We start from the raw sequence: 22,711 nt of genomic DNA on the forward strand, positions 1-22,711 counted from the left end.
ATTTTGCATTTTCTGGAACAGAAACTTCCTGTTCTGGCTTCGTCATATAACGGACAATGAAACACAAAATGCAGTTCATCCTCAATTACATTTAAATTACATAATGTGCATAGTCTTTCATCCTCAGGTAGGCTACTGAGTTAAACCAACCTACTTCTACTGCCAGAGGGAGAATGTGTTGTCTTTGCTGCTCAGCCAGCTGCTGGATGAAGAAGGTGTTAAATCTTTAGATTCATGTTCATTTTAGCCAGACAGTTGTTTTCTGTCAGCGTTGGCCTCTGGTCTCTGGCGGCCTCTGCTGGACGACACTGACATGACTCTTCACATCAGTTTTCTCCTTCCAGCTGCTGAAAACAAACAATCATCTTGTTCACCCACGTTTTGTTACATTAAATACAAACCACCATGATGTGTACCAGTCACTTCTCTGTGTGGTTGTATCATATTGTTGAACAAAAAGCTAGAAAAGAGACTAAAAGGAGATGTATATCTGTTGTGAGAGTTATGGAATGACGCTAACCTGGATTTACGAATGTGCAGTTCATTTTCGGTTTACAAAAAAAGGTCACAAATGTTAATGTTTATTTGTTTTTGTCGTTTTGTTTTTTTTTCTCTGATATTTAAAAATGTATTTACCACTATATATTTAAATACTACTGTTAATCTTATTGGTTCTGGTCCTTTTATGTTTGTTTGTTTTCTTGCTTGTTTGTTTGTTTTCATATTGTAGCAATGTTGGGTAGCTTAATTTGGTATGTAGGACAGGCATTGATATCAGCATTAAGCTTCTGCCTGTGCCTTTTCAGTCACTATTTTGTCGATAATGTTATTGTGTGATGCGACTGAATAAAGAATTTCAATCAATCAATCAATATTGATCTTCACACATGGAACTCTGGTAAAAACCAGTTTGTGTTTGTTCAGGAGAGACCAGTCTATCAGGACTCATCAGTCTGACTCAGTCATCTATTGATCAATGATCAGACAGGAAGAATACTACGGGACTATTGATCACTGATCAGACACGCTGGTTCTGGTTCTGGTTCTGGTTCCGTGCGCTTGGACAGTTTTACGCGCAGCCTCGTGGACGCGCCGGGAGCCCACCCGGTCAAACTGATCCTGCGTCAGCTGGCCGACACCGGGGCGTGGGCCCTTTAACTGCTAGAAGGACGTCTCTCATTGGTCAGAAGACTCAGGTGGCCCCTGTCCGACCAATCACAGGCCTCGTTGTTGCTGCGTCGCCGCCCTGGCTGCTGCTGCTCCGTCTCCAGCAGGAAGAACTCCGCTCCTCTCCTGTCTGTCTGTCGGTGCAAACAGCGACGTTACCGGGTTTTACCGGCGCTCAGGACCAGAACCAGACCGGACCAAGACCAGAACCAGAACCAGAACCAGAACTAGAACTAGAACCAAACCGGAGCTTCCAGACGGAGAGGATCCCCGGGGCTCGGTGCCGGTGGTGACCGTCCGAGGCGAGGTGAGTCCGGTCTGGTCTGGTCTGGTATTTTACTATTTAGTATTTATTTATTTGCACCATAAAAAACGACAATTACAAAAAACAGAAATGAAACAAGAATAGTGAGTGCAGGAGAGGTTACAGAACCCTAGCCTGTATGGGCTTAATAATAAAAAGCACCTCCCCAAGAAATATACATCACAAATACATTGAGACTGTTCCAGTGGACAGAACAGATGCTTTGCCTGGGTGTGTTTAGCACATGTGCTATATCATTTTCAACACCAGTCCATATGATAGGCGGCTAATCTAAAAATACAGACCATAATTATCTACAGTATGAGATAAAACCAAGTGCATGACACTACATCATGACAGTAGCAGACTAATCTAAAAACACAGAGCACAAGATCAACGAGAGGAGACTGAGCAACAGAAACAGTAATAATAGTAGCAATGAAAAAGTCCATATTTATATTTATACATGTGAGCATTGTTGTTTTGCTGTTAGTCCTCTGTTAAAAGAGTTTGTATCAGTCTCTGAGTGGGTAAAGTGTTCCATAGGTTAACTAACCCCTTTTACTGAGAAGGCAGACTGTCCACATGATGGTGTACACTGGAACAATCATCATCATCACCATCATCACCATCATCATCTTCCTAATGAGTTTCAGCCTTAGAAATAAGAATAAAAAGTCGAGGCGGCCGAATGTTGTCTTGTCTGTAACAACATGAGGGATCCCTCCTCTGTTGCTCACCCTGAGCTTTCTCCTGGTTTTCCCTGTTAAAAGGGTTTTCCATGGAGTTTTTCCTCAGTGGATGTGAGGGTCTAAGGGCAGAGGATGTTGTTATGATGGGATGTAAAGCCCTTTGAGACAAACTGGTGGTAAAAACGGGCTATACAGATAAAACTACCTTGTCTTGTCTGTGTGAGCTGAGCTCCACACAACAGGTGGATCAGAGCTGACTGGTTTATTATTATTATATTATATTATATTATATTATATTATTATCATCTACCGTGGACTACAGTAAAGGGAAAAAATAGCCCCATTGGGGTGTATTGTTGTCAGCACCATAGACTTTATACAGTAAATAATGAGAATTAAACATATTTCCCCAACGAGGATTTCTTAGGACTTTTAGTATGTTGTTCTGGACACCTCATAGAAATGATGTATGGTGAAAAACCTTCTGTTACAATTAGTCTGTCGTAAAACGCTATCTTGCCTGGACTATTAGTGAAGAACTCAAACAAGCTGCCCCAAAGTGACTGTAGCTTATGACATGACAAAAATAAGTGGGATAGTGTCCCTTCTTTGAAACCTCGTCAAGTCTTGTTGATGTTTGCCTAAATTAGGGGTGCACCGAATGGCATTTTTTGGCCGAAGCCGAATACAGAATAAAATGAAAACGCTTGGCCGAATAACCGAATAATACCGAATACCGAAAGTGGTTATAAAGTTTTTAAATAAAAAAAATTTTTTAACTTAATTTTCAAAGAAAGTAAATGTTTATTGACTATTCTGACAGTTTTTGAATATTCCATTTTTTTTATTTTTTATATTCAGCCTTGCTTTTCGCTCATTCCACCGAAGGCCGAATGTTGCTTTTTTTGCAATATTCGGCCGAATATATTCGGTGCATCCCTAGCCTGAATGTTTGTTGTTGCGGTCGTCCTCAGGTTGTTTCTCCGTGTATGGGCGAGTGAGCGTCGGCCATGAGCGCGGAGCCGGACGCCCTGGCCGTGGTCAACCAGCTGAGGGACCTGGCCGCCGACCCCATGAACCGGCGGGCCATCGTCCAGGACCAGGGCTGTCTGCCCGGACTCATCCTGTTCCTAGACCACCCCAACCCCCAGGTGGTCTACTCCGCCCTGCTGGTGAGCCCTAACCCGAACCCCGAACCCCTAACCCTCAACCCCTAACCCCGAACCCCCAACCCTCAACCCTCAACCCCCAGGTGGTCTACTCCGCCCTGCTGGTGAGCCCTAACCCGAACCCCGAACCCTCAACCCCTAACCCCTAACCCCCAACCCCCAGGTGGTCTACTCCGCCCTGCTGGTGAGCCGCCTCAACCTCAACCCTATAGAGAGCCGAAGCGGAAGCAGGAAGTAACGGCACCATGGGTCCTCAACTCTGAAAAAGTCTCAATACAAATGAACGGGAGTCCAAGTTTTATTTCCTGATCTGTTTGAATTGCGCCATGAGAAAAAACTCTGTCCTCTCCCTGTTTAAAACATCACGTTTCATGAAGAGAAATCAGCAGTTTGTTGTAAAACTATTGTAGAATAAAATTCCGAAGAGTCCGTAACCAGAAAGACTCCAGGTGGCGTAGGTGACGTCACCATGGCGACCACATGGCGTCCTTCCTTTCCCGTGTCAGTTGGTGACGTATTTTTTGTGGGACACCAGATCTGTAGTCCTAGAGCGTCTTCACACTAAATACATTCTTCTGTTGCCGTTTTACAACAAACTGCTGATTTCTCTTCATGAAACGTGATGTTTTAAACAGGTAGAGGACAGAGTTTTTTCTCATGGCGCAATTCAATCGGATCACGAAATAAAACTTTGACTCCCGTTCACTCACATGGAGACTTTTTTCGAATTGAGGTCCCATGGGGCCGTTACTTCCTGCTTCCGCTTCGGCCTCTATAACCTCTGTAAGCGCTTTGAGACTTGTTCTTCAGGTGAAAAGCGCTCTATAAATACAAATGCCCACAATGAATTTCCCTCTGGGACAATAAAGTATATCTTATCTTATCTTATCTTATCTTAAATACTATTCATTATTAACCCTCCTGTTGTCCACCTGGGGCCAGGAAGGAAGGAAGGAAGGAAGGAAGGAAGGAAGGAAGGAAGGAAGGAAGGAAGGACAAAGGAAAAGTAGGAAGGAAGGAAGGAAGGAAGGAAGGACAAAGGGAAGGAAGGAAGGAAGGAAAGAAAGAAAGAAAGAAAGAAAGAAAGAAAGAAAGAAAGAAAGAAAGAGGGAAGGAAGGACAAAGGAAAAGTAGGAAGGAAGGAAGGATGGAGGAAGGGAACAAACTGGGTAACTGTGATTGGTTGACCCGACAGGCGATCCGGTATCTGGCGGAATGCCGAGCCAACCGGGAGAAGCTGAAGGGCGAGCTGGGAATGCTGCTGAGCCTCCAGACCGTGGTGCAGAAGTGAGTGTTTGGTTTTCTTTCTTGCTTTAAAAATTCTTTTTATTGAATTTTCCTTGAATGCATTTTAACAGCAGATGTGAAGGCACAAGGGATTCACTTCAACACTTAAAACATAAATAAATAAAATGAATACATTTGTAAATATCAAAGTAAAAACAATGCCAAGATCGTACAGAATCAAATAATACCAAAACAATGCAAGTTAAATAAAATAACCATATGAAAGAATGGTGAGTGTTTGGTTTTCACCTCGACTCCTTTCACACGTTGTCATGGCGATTTTCAGTGAAGTGAAGGAGTTGATCAGCTGATCGATCAGTCAGTCCGTTTCTCAGAGCGACGACGCTTTATAAAACACCACAACACTTCCCGCACCAGGCTGTTAAAGGGATAGTTCAACATTTAGTCAAATTGGCCCATTGCCATAATCCCTATAGTCATAGCAGTAGGTTCGTTTTTACCTTTAGTTGTCGGTGCAAGCTGTTTTTAGAACGGCGGAGCAGAGCCGTGAGCTGCTCAGAGCTACGCTACGGAGGCTCATTATGGGATTTCTTGGTTTCCCTCATCAAACTCATCAAATACACAATCCAACAACTGCACAACGCTCTGGTGGACAAGTTGTGAGCTGCACATTCACCACGCTATGAGATAATAACACAACGTTACCACACAGAGTTGTTTTAGAGGGAAATTCATGCAAAACCACTGATGCACGTTGCCTTCAGGGACAGTTTTTCATCATCAGTCTCTGTATTTCCCTCTAAAACAACTCTGTGTGGTAACGTTGTGTTATTATCTCATAGCGTGGTGAATGTGCAGCTCACAACTTGTCCACCAGAGCGTTTTGGAGTATTGGGATTTTGTATTTGATGAGTTTGATGAGGGAAACCAAGAAATCCCATAATGAGCCTCCGTAGCGTAGCTCTGAGCAGCTCACGGCTCTGCTCCGCCGTTCTAAAAACAGCTTGCACCGACAATTAAAGGTAATGAACCTACTGCTATGACTATAGGGGTTATGGCAATGGGCCAATTTGACAAAATGTTGAACTATCCCTTTAACATTTAAACCTGGAAGTCTGTGGGGACTGACTCACTGTTGGACACTCACTCTAGTGGTCAGGAGAGGAACTGCAGGTTTGTGAGCTCAGTCAAAATCCAGAAATAACAAAGTCAGAAACACATTGATTTAAAGGTTAAAGGGACAACCAGGAGTTTTGTAAAAGTGAAGTGTTCTCACACTACATTTATGAGCCTCCGCACCGTGAAACTCTTTGACCGGTGCAAGACAGACTCATGTTTTCATTCATCAAGAATTAAAGTCAGAGGTTGGAAGACGATCACATACCGTCGTAGTTCCCACCATAAACGGAGATTCGGCGGCGTTATTCTCATGACTCGCCACGAAACCGAAAGTAAAGAAACGCTGGTCGGCTCGCCCAGCATTTCCACCACCACTAATAATAACAAAATAACCATAGAGACAAAACCATAGATTTATCTAAAATGGACCATTAACAAGTGGTAACGGAGATTCATCCACATTAATATCAGACTTTTCTATTGTCGCGGAATTTTTCGTTCTGCCGCTGGAGAAACTCCTGGTTGTCCCTTTAAAGGTGCATTCAGTTTAATTATTGAACAATACTAACAGGTAGCAGATGAATGTTAACAAGGCAACTATAATATAAAGACAAATGTATCAGGGTGCTGACTAGCCTCGTTAACCAGCCGCTCCCGGAAATGCATTTCATTTCATTTCTGAGGGAGAGTCTGGCCTCATCCCCGTTGTAAGCGTTTGGGGTGGGCGGGAGTAGTAGCGTTGACAGACAACCCCATTCAGCCAATCAGCAAGTTGGTGTAGTGACGGGGCTTTGCACCAGTCGGTCCCTGATTGGCCAACATTTCCATATTTCGCACATTCTGTGACATAAACTATAAACTGTTTCTTGTGTGTAACAACATCTCTGTCCTGGGTGAGGGATCCCTCCTCTGTTGCTCACCCTGAGGTTTCTCCTGGTTTTCCCTGTTAAAAGGGTTTTCCATGGAGTTTTTCCTCAGTGGATGTGAGGGTCTAAGGTCAGAGGATGTTGTTATGATGGGATGTGAAGCCCTTTGAGACAAACTGGTGGTAAAAACGGGCTATACAAATAAAATTGCCTTGTCTTGCCAACGTGCTGTGTCAATCACGCAGCGACGCTGATTGGCTCTTAGGCCTTCTGAGGGTTTCAGGCCTTACAACGGGGATGAGGCCAGACTCTCCCTCAGAAATGAAATGAGATGCATTTAGAGAGGCTGGTTTACGAGGCTAGCTGCTGACGTCCAGTAGCTGTACATATCCTGAGTCAACCCAGTGACCCTGAACTCCCCGTGTGGTGCAGGTCCACCACGCCCGGGGAGACGAAGCTGCTGGCGTCGGAGATCTACGAGCTGCTGCAGGCGGCCAGCGGCGCCGACGGCAACGAGGCGGCCGACGAGGCCGTCGGCGGCCGCCGCAAAGCCCAGTTCTTCCTGGGCTCCAGCAACAAGAGAGCCAAGACCGTCGTGCTGCACATCGACGGCCTGGACGACTCGGTCAGTTCATCCATCCATTCATTCATTCATTCATTCATTCATTCATTCATTCATTCATTCATTCATTCATTCATTCCAGGGCTCCAGACTAACTTTTTTGACTAGGAGCACAGTGGCCCCTAACTTAAAATTTTAGGAGCACATTCACCACACTATGAGATAATAACACAACGTTACCACACAGAGTTGTTTTAGAGGGAAATTCATGCAAAACCACTGATGCACGTTGCCTTCAGGGACAGTTTTTCATCAACAGTCTCTGCATTTCCCTCTAAAACAACTCTGTGTGGTAAATAACATACTGCTCTGTCTATAGGGATTATGGCAATGAGCCAAGTTGCCAAAATGTTGAACTATCCCTTTAACAGCTCGTTTTTGATCCACAAAAAGCGCTGTCAAGTGTCGGCGATAAGACTCCAACGGCCGGTTGCAATCAGCCTTTAAAGCTGTCGAGTCATTTCCCTGTAAGTGCACTTCCTTATAGTGTACTGGAAAGAAGTGCACTAAGAGAAGTGTGTGATTTGAGACAGACTGTGTGTGAGTGGAGACATCAGACACTGGTGAGGGTCAGTGTTGGGAGTAACGCGTTATAAAGTAACGCAATTACAGTAATGTATTACTATTTGCTGTAACGCGGTAATATAACGCATTACAAATAAAATGTTGGTAATATTTTACCCGTTTGTAATTTGTCATTTGTCATTTGTAATTTATTTATTTATAAGTCAGGACAATGCACATTAATAAAACATGTACCGTAGTACCTGTAAATGTGCCAGATTGGTGATAGTGATACAGTAGCTTAAATGAGAAAAAATCATAGAGTGCAGAAACATCAGAGCAGTTGCCGTTGCAATCTAAGTAACGCGTGTTACAACACATTTTCATAAAAACGTGTGAAAGTCGCGGCCGTAGGGACTGTGTCTGCGTCTGATCAGGAGGTGATAATCAGCGCAGCAGTAGCAGAGTACATAGGGAAAAAAATTATTAAAACTTAATAAAGTGACGAAACAACAATAAAACAACCCGTAATGGCGGCGCGGCGGAAGTCGGTGCGGCGGAAGAGAGGTGTGTTTATGAAAGCAGGCGCCACGGTGACGTCACCGTAGGAGCAGAATCAAAATCTGGTAATGTTGTGCTGTGCAGCCTCATGAGCTACTCCGGCTTAAACAAAGAGCCCAAACCAAAAAACTCAGCCACTTTCAAATCCCAGGTTTTCAGGAAAGTTTCCACTGAGGTCCAACACCAGTATACATGTTTTAACAAGGAAAAATGCGATTTCCGGGTGATGACTCTAATGTATTATCAGCTGCAATAAACTAAACTTTACAGTCATATTTCTGCTTTTATTTTGGCGAAAGTAACTCAAAAGTAATACAAAAGTAGTGTAACACATTACAATTCTGAGACAGTAATATTGTCTTGTCTGTAACAACATCTCCGTCCTGGGTGATGATCCCTCCTCTGTTGCTCACCCTAAACTTTCTCCTGGTTTTCCCTGTTAAAAGGGTTTTCCATGGAGTTTTTCCTCAGTGGATGTGAGGGTCTAAGGACAGAGGATGTTGTTACGATGGGATGTAAAGCCCTTTGAGACAAACTGCTGGTAGAAACGGGCTATACAGATAAAACTGCCTTGCCTTGCCTTGCCTAATGTAACTAATTACTTTCAAATGACAGTAACTAATAATATGTAATGTATTATATTTTGGATGTAACTTGCCCAACACTGTTGAGGGTTGAACTGTGTTTGTGTTCCTGCTCAGAGCCGGAGGAGTCTGTGTGAGGAGGCTCTGCTGAAGATCAGAGGAGTCATCAGCTTCACCTTCCAGATGGCCGTGAAGAGGTGCATCGTCCGCATCCGCTCGGACCTGAAGGCCGAGGTGAGACTCTTCATCTGCTCCTCATCAGACCAGCTCAGGTCGGAGCTCAGTGAGCAGATGAATGGATGAATTTATTTATTTAAAACAGGGACAATGCACAAAAAACATTAATCTTGTAAAACAAGAAGAGATGCTTTGAGCCAGGTTGCTATAGCAACAACTGCTAATTCCCGCCTGTAGTTCCTGGGCAGGTAAAGTGGGAACAGATACAATATTAAGATTAATTGAAATAGGACATAAGTGACATAATAACCATAATATTAAAAAAAAAAAGTTTACAGAATGCACTAATAAAAGCAGGGAAACAGGAGCACCAGATAACAGCACATACACTCTCTCTCACTCTCATCACACATTCACACACAGACACACATACAATACACAGATAACAATCATCCTCCTCTAATAACCACACTCATAGCCAGACACATACACACACTCACATAATACTCAACAATGTGTGCAAACTTACTTATGATGAAGAACAACATCCCCAACTGAAGGTGGAAATGCCAAAAAAAACCTCCAGGGGCTTGTAGGGCGGCGGTCTCCGACTACAGCTCTAAGCTAATGAGCATGTACATTTGTGAAGTACAAAAAATCGTTCATAAATAATAAATACAAATAAATAATAATGGTTTAACATGATTTAACATTGTACAATGCAATACAAAAGCTTGATAAACATATGATAAAAATATAAAGTAATCCTAGTTTAGACAGGCAGACCATGTGGAAAGTACTGACTGGTTAACAGGAGAGACTTTAGTGCTCTGAGTCCTAAACTGTTGTAAAGATAAATTAAGAAAATGTGCAGGTAATAAATTCCATATTCTAGGCCCACGATAAAGTAACAGAACTGTGATTGGGAGGTACAACAATATTGGGTTCTAAGGTGGCATAGAGTTACGTGTGGAATAGGTGTGAAATTGATAGTTGTATGCAAATATATAATGAAAAGATGATGGGAGGAGTTTTTTTAGGGAACCATAAACAAATAAACCAATCTGAAGATGATTCACTTGATAAACAAGTAGAAAGAGAGGATGCTCCGGTTGCCGTGACGTCTCCGGGGCTTTTTACTGGACTAGTTGTGTTTGACTGTTTGATCATCAGTAAATGTTTGTTTGTTTATGTTTATTTCGGTCTTATAAAAACAAATACAATAGACAAATATAAAGGTATAAATACAAAACAAATCAGAACAAAACAAATCAGAACAAAAACACAACAAGCAAAACAATTCACTTTGACCAAAAAGGTGTAAGAGGCTGAAGCATCAGCTGATTTTGCCTTTACCCTTCTTAAATTAACATTTTCCGTTCACTCATTTTAAGATTTTTTACAGAACAACAAAAAAAAACCAGCATATTCTACATACAGCAGTTTATAAGCACACTGGTATTTATAAATCAGTTTTATATTTATTAATAATATTATTTTTGAATAACTTTTTGAATCTATTAAGTGTGTTGCACAGTTTGATTTCTAATTCTAGATTATTCCATTGATTGACTCCTTTAATCGTTATACATCTTTGTTTCACATTTGTTCGTACTTTTGCTTTTGTAAACACATAAGTCCCTCTTAGTTCATATCTAGTTCCAGTCTGAAACAGCAGATTATTATTTACTTTATACATCTTTTGAGCAGTTTTATAGTCCACAAGATCATTAAATGAAAATGTTTCGTCTCTTCAGGCTCTGGCGTCGGCGATCGCCTCCACTGAGGTGATGAAGGCTCAGCAGGTGGTGAAGGCAGAAAACGGAGATGAGGTCAGTGTGACAGAAGCTCCAGCAGGGGGCAGCAGAGTCACAGTGATGCAGAGCCAGAGCTGTAGACCTGTAGATCCATCCCATATCAGCTCTGGACCCAGGGCCCAGTTGTTCAAAAGGTGTAATCTGGATAAAAATGATCCGGATTTTGAAATCCCCTTTTTTTGCTATCCAGGATCACGTAATCCGTCTTACTTTTATCCCAGTTGTTCAAAGGAAAGTTGGATTGGATCAGTCTGATCCAAATCCAAATTTTCAAGATTACCAAATCCGGATAATGATGCTCTAGATGAGACTGAGCATCACACTGAAGGCTGATTGGTCTGTTAACAACAGGTAGAACAGCAGCATGAGGTTTCTCAAAGTGTGTTTATATGAAAGCAGAGTGTATGCATTGTTTTCTGTGCTCTTTGTTGTTTCTTCAGTGTCTTTTAAACAGCCAGACTCCATCTGATTGGGCTGTTAAAATACATTGAAAAAAGTGTTGTGTTTCAAATTCAAACTTCAAATTTCAAAATTCAAACTTCAAATTTCATTAAATTCAGTTTGGGGGAAAGTAGTTGGGGAAAAGTTTTTCAGTTGTAGAATATTCAAAAGTTAACATTATTTACTAATCACTGTTGTGGTTTAAAATTAAGTGCAAAATATAAATCAATAACTGTCTATATACTACTCTATGAATATTGTTTATTTGACCAGTTTGAATTTAATTTAAATCACATTTTGTTCCTGAATCCACCAAACTGCTGGGATCAGAATAATCCAGATTTTTTTGGATCAAAGTTTTCCTGATCCTACTGAAAAGTTTTGAACAACACAAACTGAGGGTTTTATCCAGATCAAAACCAAGACTGGATTACGTGATCTAATCCAATCTCAGAATCCGTTTTTGGTTTTGAACAACCCATTTTCAAGATTTGATCCAATCCATTATCCAAAATCCGATCGGATTACCTTTGAACAACTGGACCCAGGAGACCAGCTCCGTCCATCACACCAGACTGAGGCTCAGCGATGTTGAGATCAGAGTCAAGTTCACTGTGTACAAAAATGTACTTTTGTGGGAATTTTTGGGGGATTTGTTGACCTATACATTTTTGGAATCTGCAGACCATATAGTTTTAATTTACCTTTGTCAATGTTTATGTAATTCTATGCAGACATTTAAAGTGTTTTTTTCCCAGGACTTCTGACATGGAATTAAAGTAACGATTTCCTTTCCCACCCCTTGGGGGCACAACTATTTCATTTCCCACCCCTTGGGGGCGCCACAGCTTGATTATTTCATTTCATTTCATTTCATTTATTATTTATTTGTCGAGGACAGTGCACATTAATGAACAATTTAACGCCGTGGCGTCCTGTAAGTGTGCGGGATTTAGCTCAAAGCTAGTATCCGTCCGTAGAGCCCATTATGAGCCAAATATAGTATGGCGCCCATTTTGAAATTCCAAAATGGCCGCCATACAGGTGTCTTGTGTAAGTGGCAACATTGGTTTTTGGATTCCCCAAGGTCTGCAGATTCCAAAAATGTAGACTATAGGTCAACAAATCCCCCCCGAATTCCAACAACAGTACACAGTAAACCTGACCAAGATGTTTGATCCCATTTGTAAAACAAGAAGTTCTGGTTTCTACCAAGATCGGTATTTTTTTTTCTTTTTATGACAAGGAAAGTGCAAGAAAACAACAAGAAAATGTGATTACTGTGATGATTACTTAAACAAAACCAAGATCATACAGTTAAAGTAAAAAAACATTATGTTTTGATTTTAGTTTAAAACAGTTTTACATATCAGAGGACTACCATATTCACACACAGGGTACCTCAGAGTGTCTATTATCGTAATCTGTAAAAAAAAACAAAAAAAAAACGGTTTTGACGAGTTAACTCGTCAATGGTCGTGAACGTTCGGCAGGCTGTGACGAGTTAAAGCAGAAGTAAGCGATCCGGTCGTTTTGGCTAATGCTGCGTTCCAGGCAGGCTTTTGAAACCGTAAATTACAGCTTCATGTCATGATTTACGACTTTGTAGCGTTCCAGGCAACCCACTCGTGTTTCTCCGACCTGTTTTACCTGTGAAAGTCACTATAACGGCCACTCGTAACTTCTGACCCGTGAACTCGTACCAGATCGAACTGGTACGACTTCACTGGTCGGAAAAACACGAGTTACGGGTTGCCTTGAACGCACCATAACAGTCCTCGTCCCTACGTCACCACATTCACACGCATCCCCCCCACACACAGAGAGGACCGCCCCTTTATGCCGTTCTCTCTCCTCATTGGATAAAGGTTGTAGGATACAAGGAAAGTTTTCTCCTGGGCTCAGAGCAGAGCAGAGTGACTGACAGACCCGTGTTTCAGACCAAACACTCTATAGAAGTGATTGCTGTCGGAAGATACAACTATTTAAAACTTAGATTAACACAAATATATCACTCACTTCTGCTTTAACTCGTCAATGGTCGCGAAAGAGTTACAGAGAGAAAAGCAAGTGTTACTAGTCGCTGCTTTGTATCAGATCCTCCACCGTCCACCTTAGCGCCCAACAAACACACCTCAGGGCAAATCATTACGTTGATGTTTGATCCCATTTGTAAAACAAGAAGTTCTGGTTTCAGACTGAATTCTCCTCCTGTCTGTGTCTCCAGATCCTGATCCCGCTCTGGGAGGACGGCTCCGTGGCGGTGCAGCGGAACGTGGACCTTCCCGACTACCTCCCGGAGGACGAGAGTCCGTCTCAGGAGCCGGACAAGGCGGTGAGCCGGGTGGGAACCGGCCAGGACGGGGCCAGCTGGCTCGGAGCCGCCACCAACTTCCTGTCACGATCCTTCTACTGGTGACCCCCAATCCTCCTTTAACCCCCCACCGACCCCCACGTCCTCTCAGAACCAAAACCACCAGCTGCCAAATAATCCTGGAGCTGCCGGAGGAGAGAGACCGGAGCGGAACATCTGCCACATCTGGACGGTGGCGGTGAAGTTTCTGTGGCGTCTCTCGGGTCCACGCGTCACAAACCAAACGGTCCGAGTGGACAGGAAGTGTCCTGACTCCTCCTTTTCCTTATCGGAGCAGAAGACTGAGTGAGGTGTGAGGGGACGAGAGGTCAGAGGTCATTCAGCGGTGCCTTCAGTCTGAGGCTGAGGCTCAGACCACAACAGCTGGTCCAGATGTTTGGACGGGTGATCCGATCCGTACCCGGAACACCATCCGTTCCAGACGCTTCTGCACACGCACATGCGCACTTCCCCCTTCTTTTAGTTTACGGCGACACGGCGGATATGCATGAAAACAGAGACGTTCTTTGAGGAAAAACACAAGCACGTCGCAACGAATTTGATTAAATTAAATGTAATGTGACCGATCAGTTAATGTAAAACATGTATTTATTGATGTAAATGTGATTTCTGCACATACAGACAGCAGCAAGTCAGCACTGCTCCTCTGACCAGCACACACCTGAAGCTTCACTTTTCATTTACACAAACTAATCAATGAGACCATGAATTAATCTGCTCACCTCTGAGATGAGCCGAGCTCCCAGCTAGCTCTGCACTTCTCCTAAAACCTCGGAGCAAACTTCCAAACAGACGTCAGTTGGATAAACTGACCACAGATCAGGACTCTAAACTGGGACTTTCTCGCATTAAAAAAATATTTAAAATGAATGAAGTGACGTTTTAACAACGCTAGGCTACAGCGGACTTTAGCTGCTCTATTGCTAGGCTAGCAGTTAGCATTGCTGGCGCTTACGCAGAAGCGTCTGGAACGGATCTTGTTCCGGGTACGGATCGGGCACTGACACAGACACACACTCACGACCTCTGGTGACCTCACGACATAGATATATACTGACTAGATGCTGCGTTCCCAGGCAGCTCTATTGAGTGGAATACGTCAACACGGCGGCCATCTTGGTCAGGGGGAAGCCGTGTCTACTTCCTGTTAGAGGTCTATCAACCATTAACATCACCACAACTCACTGAATACTCAACTGGTTTCCAAGCCGTTTGGTTTATTATAAATGTCAGACATATTTATGATACAACAACAACCAAACCAAACACCAACCAAACACTTGACAATACATCATAAGTCATATTTACAAAAAACAATACACACTACATCACATCAGTTTGTCTGTTGTGTTCATTTGTTCATGTAGATATCTGTTAACAAACGAACACAACAGGCCGGTTTGACTTTGTCCAGTGTAATGGCACAGAATAATAAAGATTGGTCGTCCCAAAAAAATAAAAAATAAAAAAATCGAAATAAAAATCGATTTTTGGCCCATCCCTAATGTCTGTGGTCAGAACCCCTGACCAAGATGGCCGCCGTGTTGACGTACGCTGAGAAGCAGAACGCGGCGTCAGGTCAGTATGTATATCTATGACCTCACGACCTCTGGTGACCTCACGCTCGCTCTGCGGTTGGCTCAGAGACGCTCACAGGTTCGATTCCCGACTCCTGCGAGTGGCAGAAGAACAGACAGACGCTCCTCAGGTCGGTGCTTTACCTCCTCTTCCTCCTCCTCTTCCTCTTCTCTGACGGTCGGGAGCTCCTGAGGCGTCTGCACCCGTCGTCATGTTTACACCGTCACCCCGTGTGAATGCCTTTAAAGGATCATTTCCGTTTTTTACAACCTGGACCTTATTTCTAGCATAAACTCTGATCATTTCCTCCCCCAGATAACTTTGGTGTCATTACAAGTGGTTGTGATGAAATGAGCTCCAGCCGAGAGGCGCGTATATCCGTATAATGGAGTCTACAGGGCAGCAGAATGCAGCCTCTAAATAACACATTATCTGCAGAGAAACTCCTTCATTTCACCAATATTTAGTTCTGATAGGCTAGTGCTATTCCCCTCTGAGTCCGGGGTTAGCTGTTATCAACATCCGGGGTCTGTAGGTTGACCTGCTGACCTCTGACCTGGATGATGTCATCTCTTAGCGCCGCCCGGCTCATTCTGATAATAATCATTCTGCTTCGGCATTCGGGTCCATTTTTATCTCAACCAGCCGGAGCTTTAGTGAGTCCAGGTTGAGGAGAGGAAGCCTGTGGAAGCTGAACTTCATCCAGCTGCTCATTTTGTTCTGACAAGTCACAAACACACAGAAACGAACCATAGCATTAGCGCTCAGAGATGACATCATCCAGGTCAGAGGTCAGTAGGTCAACCTACAGACCCCGGATGTTGATAACAGCTAACCCCGGACTCAGAGGGGAATAGCACTAGCCTATCAGAACTAAATATTGGTGAAATGAAGGAGTTTCTCTGCAGATAATGTGTTATTTAGAGGCTGCATTGCGCTGCCCCGTGTTTTCGCATTATACAGATATACGCGCCGCTCCACTGGGGCTAATTTCATCAAAATGACTCCAAATGACACCAAAGTTATCTGGGTGAGTAAATGATCGTATTTTATGCTAGAAATAAGGTCCAGGTTGTAAAAAACGGAAATGATCCTTGAAACTGAACTTTAGTTTTGACTCTTCCTGTGGATCAGTCGCTGATCTCCACCTTCACCACGGTGGTGTTTTATGGAGCAACGTTACCTGAGTTTGATGATTTTCTCCTCTGACCGGTTGATGATGGGAACCAGTTTTGAGCTTTTTTTTGCACAGTAGCATCTGAGGTGGTGTTTTCTCGTAGAGTAGAAAGAAAGGTGTGTTAGAAACACTGGAGCACGGGACAGGACTCTGACTGAACCAACCCCACCAGAGGGGACGAAGGAGCCGCGTCTCAGCCCGACGGCTCAGTATTAAAGACAGCAACAGGTGGACGTTCCCTCTACTCAGGTGTTCAACCAACACTAAACACCTTAAGAAGAGTTTTGTTGATGATGGAGCATCAGAAGAAAAATGAATCCACCTCCAAAGTTTTTATTTAATGTAATTTGAGTTGATCAGACTGAGACTTTATTCTGAAATGACCTTTAATGACCTTGTACAGATTTCTACTGTCTCCTCTCATGCTGTCAGTGTGTGTGTGTGTGTGTTGATGTGCTCATAGCTCCGCCTACACCGCTCACTGTAGCCTGTTGTCAGACGTTAGCATGATGCTAAATGCAGAACATAATGCAACTGTTTGATCATAAAGCAACGTGATAATAAAGTGATGGAGACAGAAAAGTGTTGAAACATCAGTCACTTTCAGTTCCTTCTTTCTACTTCTTCTTTGTTTCAATCCTGTAACCCTGAAGCATCATGGAGTCATCAGCACAAACGTTCAGGTGTTCACTCAGTAGATTCAGATCCAGTGTTGTGAAGGTTCAGACTGGAGCCACACAAACCACCAGGACACAGAAGTTGCTTTGCATTTAATCTCTGTTTATTTGTTTTAACGTTTGAATTGAGGGGGTGGTGTCACCGAGTGCCATGGTTCTAAAAGGAAGAAAAGAAAGAAAGGAAACAAAGTAATTCATGCCTGATAAATACAACGAAATACCATTAAATTAGAATACAATCAATCTTTTAAGTTCATTATCCATAAACACATCAAACCATATGATTCTCGTTAAACTTAGGCATGTAAAAATACTTGAAACTTAAACATTGACCTTAACCTTAATGCGTTGAAATAAGTTTAGATTTACTTACAATGAGATGAAGTCAAACACGCATGGCAAACTCAGGTGAGCACCACCAGCACACACACACAGAGTCTGGAGACAAAGGAAAAGGGGGACTCTATTTGTAAAGTGGGAGGAACAGTGGGAGGTGCTCACATCTCCATCTTTGGAGATCTCAGCCTTGGACTTTGTGACATCCAGAGTCCAGAGCTTCTCTGTAGCTTCTCCTCCATGTTGCTCCACACAGAAGATCCTGAGATGGAGACGCCATCACTGCTGCTGCTGTGACTCTTCATTCTCTTTTTTTCTTTTTTTTTCTGTAACTCTTCATACTGTCGTGTGAACAGACTCTTAATGAGATCAGGACGGAGCAGAGCCACTTCCCCTCAGTCCTTCTATTAGATCACTGCAGCTGTGGACGTTCATGTGTACTATATTAACTCCTCTGTTGTTTACACATGATTAATGTTCATTCTGTTGAGATGACCTTTGACCCCATAGTTCAGGTGTTACAGTGAAATGTGTGACCTGTCAGTTTCTCCTGTTTCCTGTGTTCAGCATTAGTTTGGGGACAGTGTCCAGAAGAAGAGTGTGTAGTTCAACAGTGGGAGCTCCTCCTGTCCAATCACGTTATATCAGCTGAAGGTGGATCGTGGTGAAGGCTGTGAACGATGTTTGTCCTGAGGTAAACATTTCTAATATCCACAGTGACTGTTAGTTCTGTGTTCTTCAGGAAGTGACACAGTCAAGAGCTCAGACAGTTTCAGCAGCAGTGTTTCCTGTTGTAATTATTCAGTTACCATGGCAACCATCAGACCACTAACATCCGGTGGGTATTGTATTTGTCCTTAAACACAACATGATTTGACACGGTCAACATTAAATAAAAGCCGCATGTGGTTAAAATACAGGCATGATGGTGACTCGTCATAACAGATCCTTGACTTCAAATCTGTGGAAGATACAGAAACTTTACTTTCAGCTTTGCAGAGACAGGATTCTGGGAAATGGGTGTGACTTCCTGTGCGTCTGTGTAGACGGACAGATGCGCATATAAGGAACTGTAGAACAGAGACAGAGCAGTGTTTCTGAACCTCGTCTCTGGTAAGTACATGAACTCACTGAGCTGTTGGTTCCACTCTGCTTGTTTCAGTGTCAAATGTCAGTTTACATCTTCCTCATTAAGTAGCCACCTGTAAAACACAAATGATAGATTTTATTGATACCAATGGCATTATTGATTGTGCTTATGTGATTTGTTATCACTTCCTGTAGATTTTCTGTGTGCAGCACAGTCGGCCTCTACAGGTTTACTTTTTAACTCTGAGTCTCTGAACACTGAACAGACAGATGATGTTGTTAGTGGCTGTAAGGACGGATAGATCCACAGTCTGCTGGTTTTACTGGTGCAGTGTGAGTGTGTCGACAGACGTTATCTCTTGTTAGATCCCCGGTATTAAGCCCCTATTACTAAGGCCTTTACTGGACCAGCTCTCCGTTTAAAGGGTAAGTTCTCAAGTTCTAATGGTCACGGACCAGAGTAGAAATTCTAGAGAATGTTTAAGCTGGTGATGAGGAAACTCGCCTAGCTTCTGACTGCCTTCATCCTGACACCTATCCCGTTTCTCCAAGCCGCAAGCCCTGGTAGAGCAGCCCCCCCACCCAGGATTAGTCACCTGACACGCCTGTTAAAGGGATAGTTCACCCAAAATGGAAATTTCACTCATTATCTACTCCCCCTCATGTGGACTAAGGGCTGGGAGAAGTTTCAGAGTCCTCCGGGGCTTCTCTGAGTTACAGGGGGTCTCGGCGTAGCAGTGCATGTCCATATGACGGTTGCAAATGGATACCAACTGTCTTCGTAACAAAAAGACACACCAAAAAAGCTTCCGCTACAAACAAGCTTGAAAAATAGACTTATTTAATTTTTTGGGGGACAATTTCCATCAGGCCAAGCTGTAACATAATCATATGAGATGAATGATAAGCCCAATAGTTGTGTTCAGATGGTTGATAATGCGATCAAAAGTCCTATAAGTGCCGTTACGCACGCCGCACCTCTCTCGTCCGGTGCGCTCCTCTCCTCTCCTCCCTCTCCAGTACCTGGCTGCTCAGCTCTGGGAGCAGGACTGAGAGACGTCACCGCTGCCTTCACTCCGTCTTGATCCCTCTGGTCATCTCCTCATCTTCTCTTCAATTCATCTGTTCTCTTCTTGTTTTACCAACCATTCCTTTGAAATACCAACCACATTTACTTTCTCATAGATAGTCTCCCACTTTTCTTCTGCTACAGCTCAACAATATGTTTATTTGCCCGTCTCTATTAATCCATTGGATCAAATTTTCATTCTGTCTTTGTGGTCATCCAGCTCTCTGTCCACACTCTCCATGGCAGAAACTATTACAACGCGCAAAACACTCATTTAAATACTGCCGTTTGCGCATGTTGTCATTTAGCGGGTTAGATCAATAGGGAAAACCAGGAGAAAACTCAGGGTGAGCAACAGAGGAGGGATCATCACCCCGGACGGACAGACGGGACAGAGATGTTGTTACAGACAAGAAAACAGTTTATAACAGAGAATGTGAGAAACGGTTACATGCTGCCACTCCGACATGCTGCCACTCCGACATATCGCCATTCCGACATTCTACTATTCAGACATGTCACCATTCAGACATACCACCATTCCGACATGAAAACGTCCTGCCATTCCGACAGTTTCGTCCCGCCATTCCGACAAGGCTTTTTTTTTTTCATGTTTTAAGACATGTGTACAGATGTGACACAGTCAGTGGAAGCTTAATAAATAAACACAAACACAAAGTCTCGCCATTTACAATCACACACTCCGATGTCAGTTTGTAACAATTTCCCTTACAATAAGGATATAAGGGGAACTGGCACAACGCAGTCCTGCTGCAGGCGGATCTAGGCTCGCGCTACTGGTGCGTCCAGGGAAGCAATAATCAAAGTCGCTACTTAGTCTGAGTCTCTGTATTTCACTGAACTCAAAACGTGCCCATCACAGGCGGCATATAATAAACAATTACACACAGACCAACAGAACCCGAAAGCCCTCCCCCCTCCCGCTGTCCATTAAGTCCGAGTGGGAATGAGTGTGTGCACTGTCACTGTCCGTGCCGGATGTGTGTGTGTGTGTGTGTGTGTGTGTGTGTGTGTGTGTGTGTGTGTGTGTGTGTGTGTGTGTGTGTGTGTGTGTGTGTGTGTGTGTGTGTGTGTGTGTGTGTGTGTGTGTGTGTGTGTGTGTGTGTGCGCGTGCGTGCGTGAGTTGACGCGTGGTGAGGGTGAGTGAGAGAGAGTTTGTTTGTCCTACGTCCTACTGTCCACACGGGAGAGACGCCGCGGCTCCTCCAGGTGACCACCAGTCCTCTCCCTCGTCCCGCTTGGCTGAAAACGGGCTGTGCAGTGTCCAAAAGGAAAAAAAATCCACTATGCCGCTTTGGAATTGCCGCCCCGCCAGCCGTCCAAACGCCGACCGTGTCTCTCACTCTTCTCCCCTCTCACCACGTCACTTCCCCATTTAAACCCTCGGTCCCACTAATGCACTTTTACGCATTACGCACACAACTTACAGCAAAAAAGAAACATTCATTCATTCATTAAAGGTCCGCACGTCCCCTTGCGCAAACCACAAAGATAATTGATCATTTCCCTGGCCTAATACACGATGAAAAAAACCTGCAAATCAACAGCTGGCCAGGCAAAACCCAGTGGATCACTACAAGTTGTTGCAACTTTGGGGAATTTACTCCTGGCAAAAAGGCTTACAAACAGCTTCATAATACGCACAAAAATGCAAAGGAAACGAAAGGTAACTTGAAAAAAAATAGCAACAGCATGAAGTAGTCAAAATATGTGTTTTACGCATCTGCCTGTTCAGCTCCGCTTACATGTAAAATGACATTTCGTTGCGTACAGAGTCTCTCTCTCTCTCTCTCTCTCTCTCTCTCTCTCTCTCTCTCTCTCTCTCTCTCTCTCTCTCTCTCTTCAGCACCGAGACAGCGGACAGCGCTTCCGCTGTCTTTCAGCACTACAAAATATCAGCAGTTCACTCTTCACTGATAAATCCATGGCACTGTCCATATAGTTAGATAATAATAAGTAATACATTTCACATGTAAGGGGAGCTGAACATATAGTTTTCATTCACAAACCAATGTGGGAGAGCTCCAAGACGCGTGTGCCAGACGCACAGAGGCATGCGTAAAACACCGACCTGTTTAGTTAATCTTTTAGTTAATTTTCGTTTCTTTTGGATTTTTGTGCGTATTTTGGAGCCGTTTTGGTACATGTTTGTAAGCCTTTTCCCCCCTGAATTATATTTTCTTAAGTGCAACAAGTGGGTTCGGAGTGTGTGATTGAAAGCACGGTCAGCTTCCCGTTCAAGGCCTATCTCCTCCTTCGTTGGTTTACGAGGTTGTGGAGTCCCTCTGCTTAAAATCTGAGGCTTTGAAATCGTCTGCCGTTTGAATTATCTGACCAATCTGTGTGCTTTAATGAGATGCACTGGACAAACGTGGGCAAACTGCTATTTTGCGCCGGCATATCATTAGTGCAAAATAGTGTTAGGCCTATTTTTTTTTTTTTTTCTTTTGGGGGGGGGGGGGTTGCGGTGGGGTGGGGTAGGCTTTTAAAAGATTTGTCGGAATGGCAACACGTTTCAAAGAGAAAAAAATACCGCCATTCCGACCTTAGGAGACGAAAATTGTCGGAATGGTGGGACGTTTATTAAAGGGTAAAGTGTTGCCATTCCGACAATTAGGGCCTAATGTCGGAGTGGCGGCATGTCAGAATGGCGGTTGCCCCCCGTGAGAAACATGGAAATGTTAACAACAGCTGAAGGAGGAAGCTTCTAGTAGGCAAGGGAGGCAGGGAGAGCAGACCAGCTTAATGGGAGGACTGGATGGCAGACTGGTTCATGGGAAGGGAGGGCAGACCAGCTTAATGGGAGGACTGGATGGCAGACTGGTTCATAGGAAGGGAGAGCAGACCGGTCTAACAGCAGGGGAAAGGGTGGGAGGGGGGTGCAGGCGGCGGTTGGTGCAGAGAGATGGAGCTCCGGTGGATCTGTGGAAACACAGAGAGAGTGCGAGACACCAAGGCCAAACTACAAAGTGCAACAGATAATGATAATGGCCGCGTTTCCCAGATTTGTTAAGAAGCTCTTAGCGCTAAGATCTTCTTTGGAGCGCTCTTAAGAGCGCTGTGAAAGAAGAACGTGTTTCCCAGAGTCGCTCTTAGCCTAAGAAGATCTTTCACTAAGA

The 22,711-nt window shown here is 43.7% G+C and overlaps 2 protein-coding genes across 2 annotated transcripts in view; one reads left to right on the forward strand and one right to left on the reverse strand.

Annotated features, from left to right (window-relative positions):
• The first annotated feature begins 1,280 nt into the window (after positions 1 to 1,280).
• LOC311000807 (armadillo repeat-containing protein 1-like) lies at positions 1,281 to 14,118 on the forward strand. The gene is made up of 7 exons (XM_083991654.1): positions 1,281 to 1,474; positions 3,138 to 3,335; positions 4,528 to 4,619; positions 6,998 to 7,190; positions 8,954 to 9,070; positions 10,771 to 10,845; positions 13,499 to 14,118. The coding sequence occupies exons 2-7, from the start codon at positions 3,174 to 3,176 to the stop codon at positions 13,688 to 13,690; spliced, it is 831 nt and encodes a 276-aa protein (XP_083847780.1). The 5' UTR covers positions 1,281 to 1,474; positions 3,138 to 3,173; the 3' UTR covers positions 13,691 to 14,118.
• The window catches only part of LOC311000809 (dual specificity protein phosphatase 18), a 255,469-nt gene continuing 241,172 nt past the window's right edge, over positions 8,415 to 22,711 (reverse strand). The window contains exon 3 of the transcript XR_014596107.1: positions 8,415 to 8,484. The gene's annotated coding sequence lies outside the window, so the exon portion shown is untranslated. The remainder of the gene's footprint in view (positions 8,485 to 22,711) is intronic.

This window comes from Trachurus trachurus (assembly GCF_905171665.1).
Source record: "Trachurus trachurus genome assembly, chromosome: 17".
Taxonomy (NCBI): Eukaryota; Metazoa; Chordata; class Actinopteri; order Carangiformes; family Carangidae; genus Trachurus; species Trachurus trachurus.

What these genes read in the sequence shown, in the direction of transcription:
- LOC311000807 (XM_083991654.1), top strand. Translation starts at nt 3,174, where the DNA reads ATGAGCGCGGAGCCGGACGCCCTGGCCGTGGTCAACCAGCTGAGGGAC. An exon ending in TCGACGGCCTGGACGACTCG is followed by an intron (nt 7,191 to 8,953) that starts GTCAGTTCATCC and finishes GTTCCTGCTCAG; the next exon opens with AGCCGGAGGAGTCTGTGTGA. An exon ending in AGGCAGAAAACGGAGATGAG is followed by an intron (nt 10,846 to 13,498) that starts GTCAGTGTGACA and finishes CTGTGTCTCCAG; the next exon opens with ATCCTGATCCCGCTCTGGGA.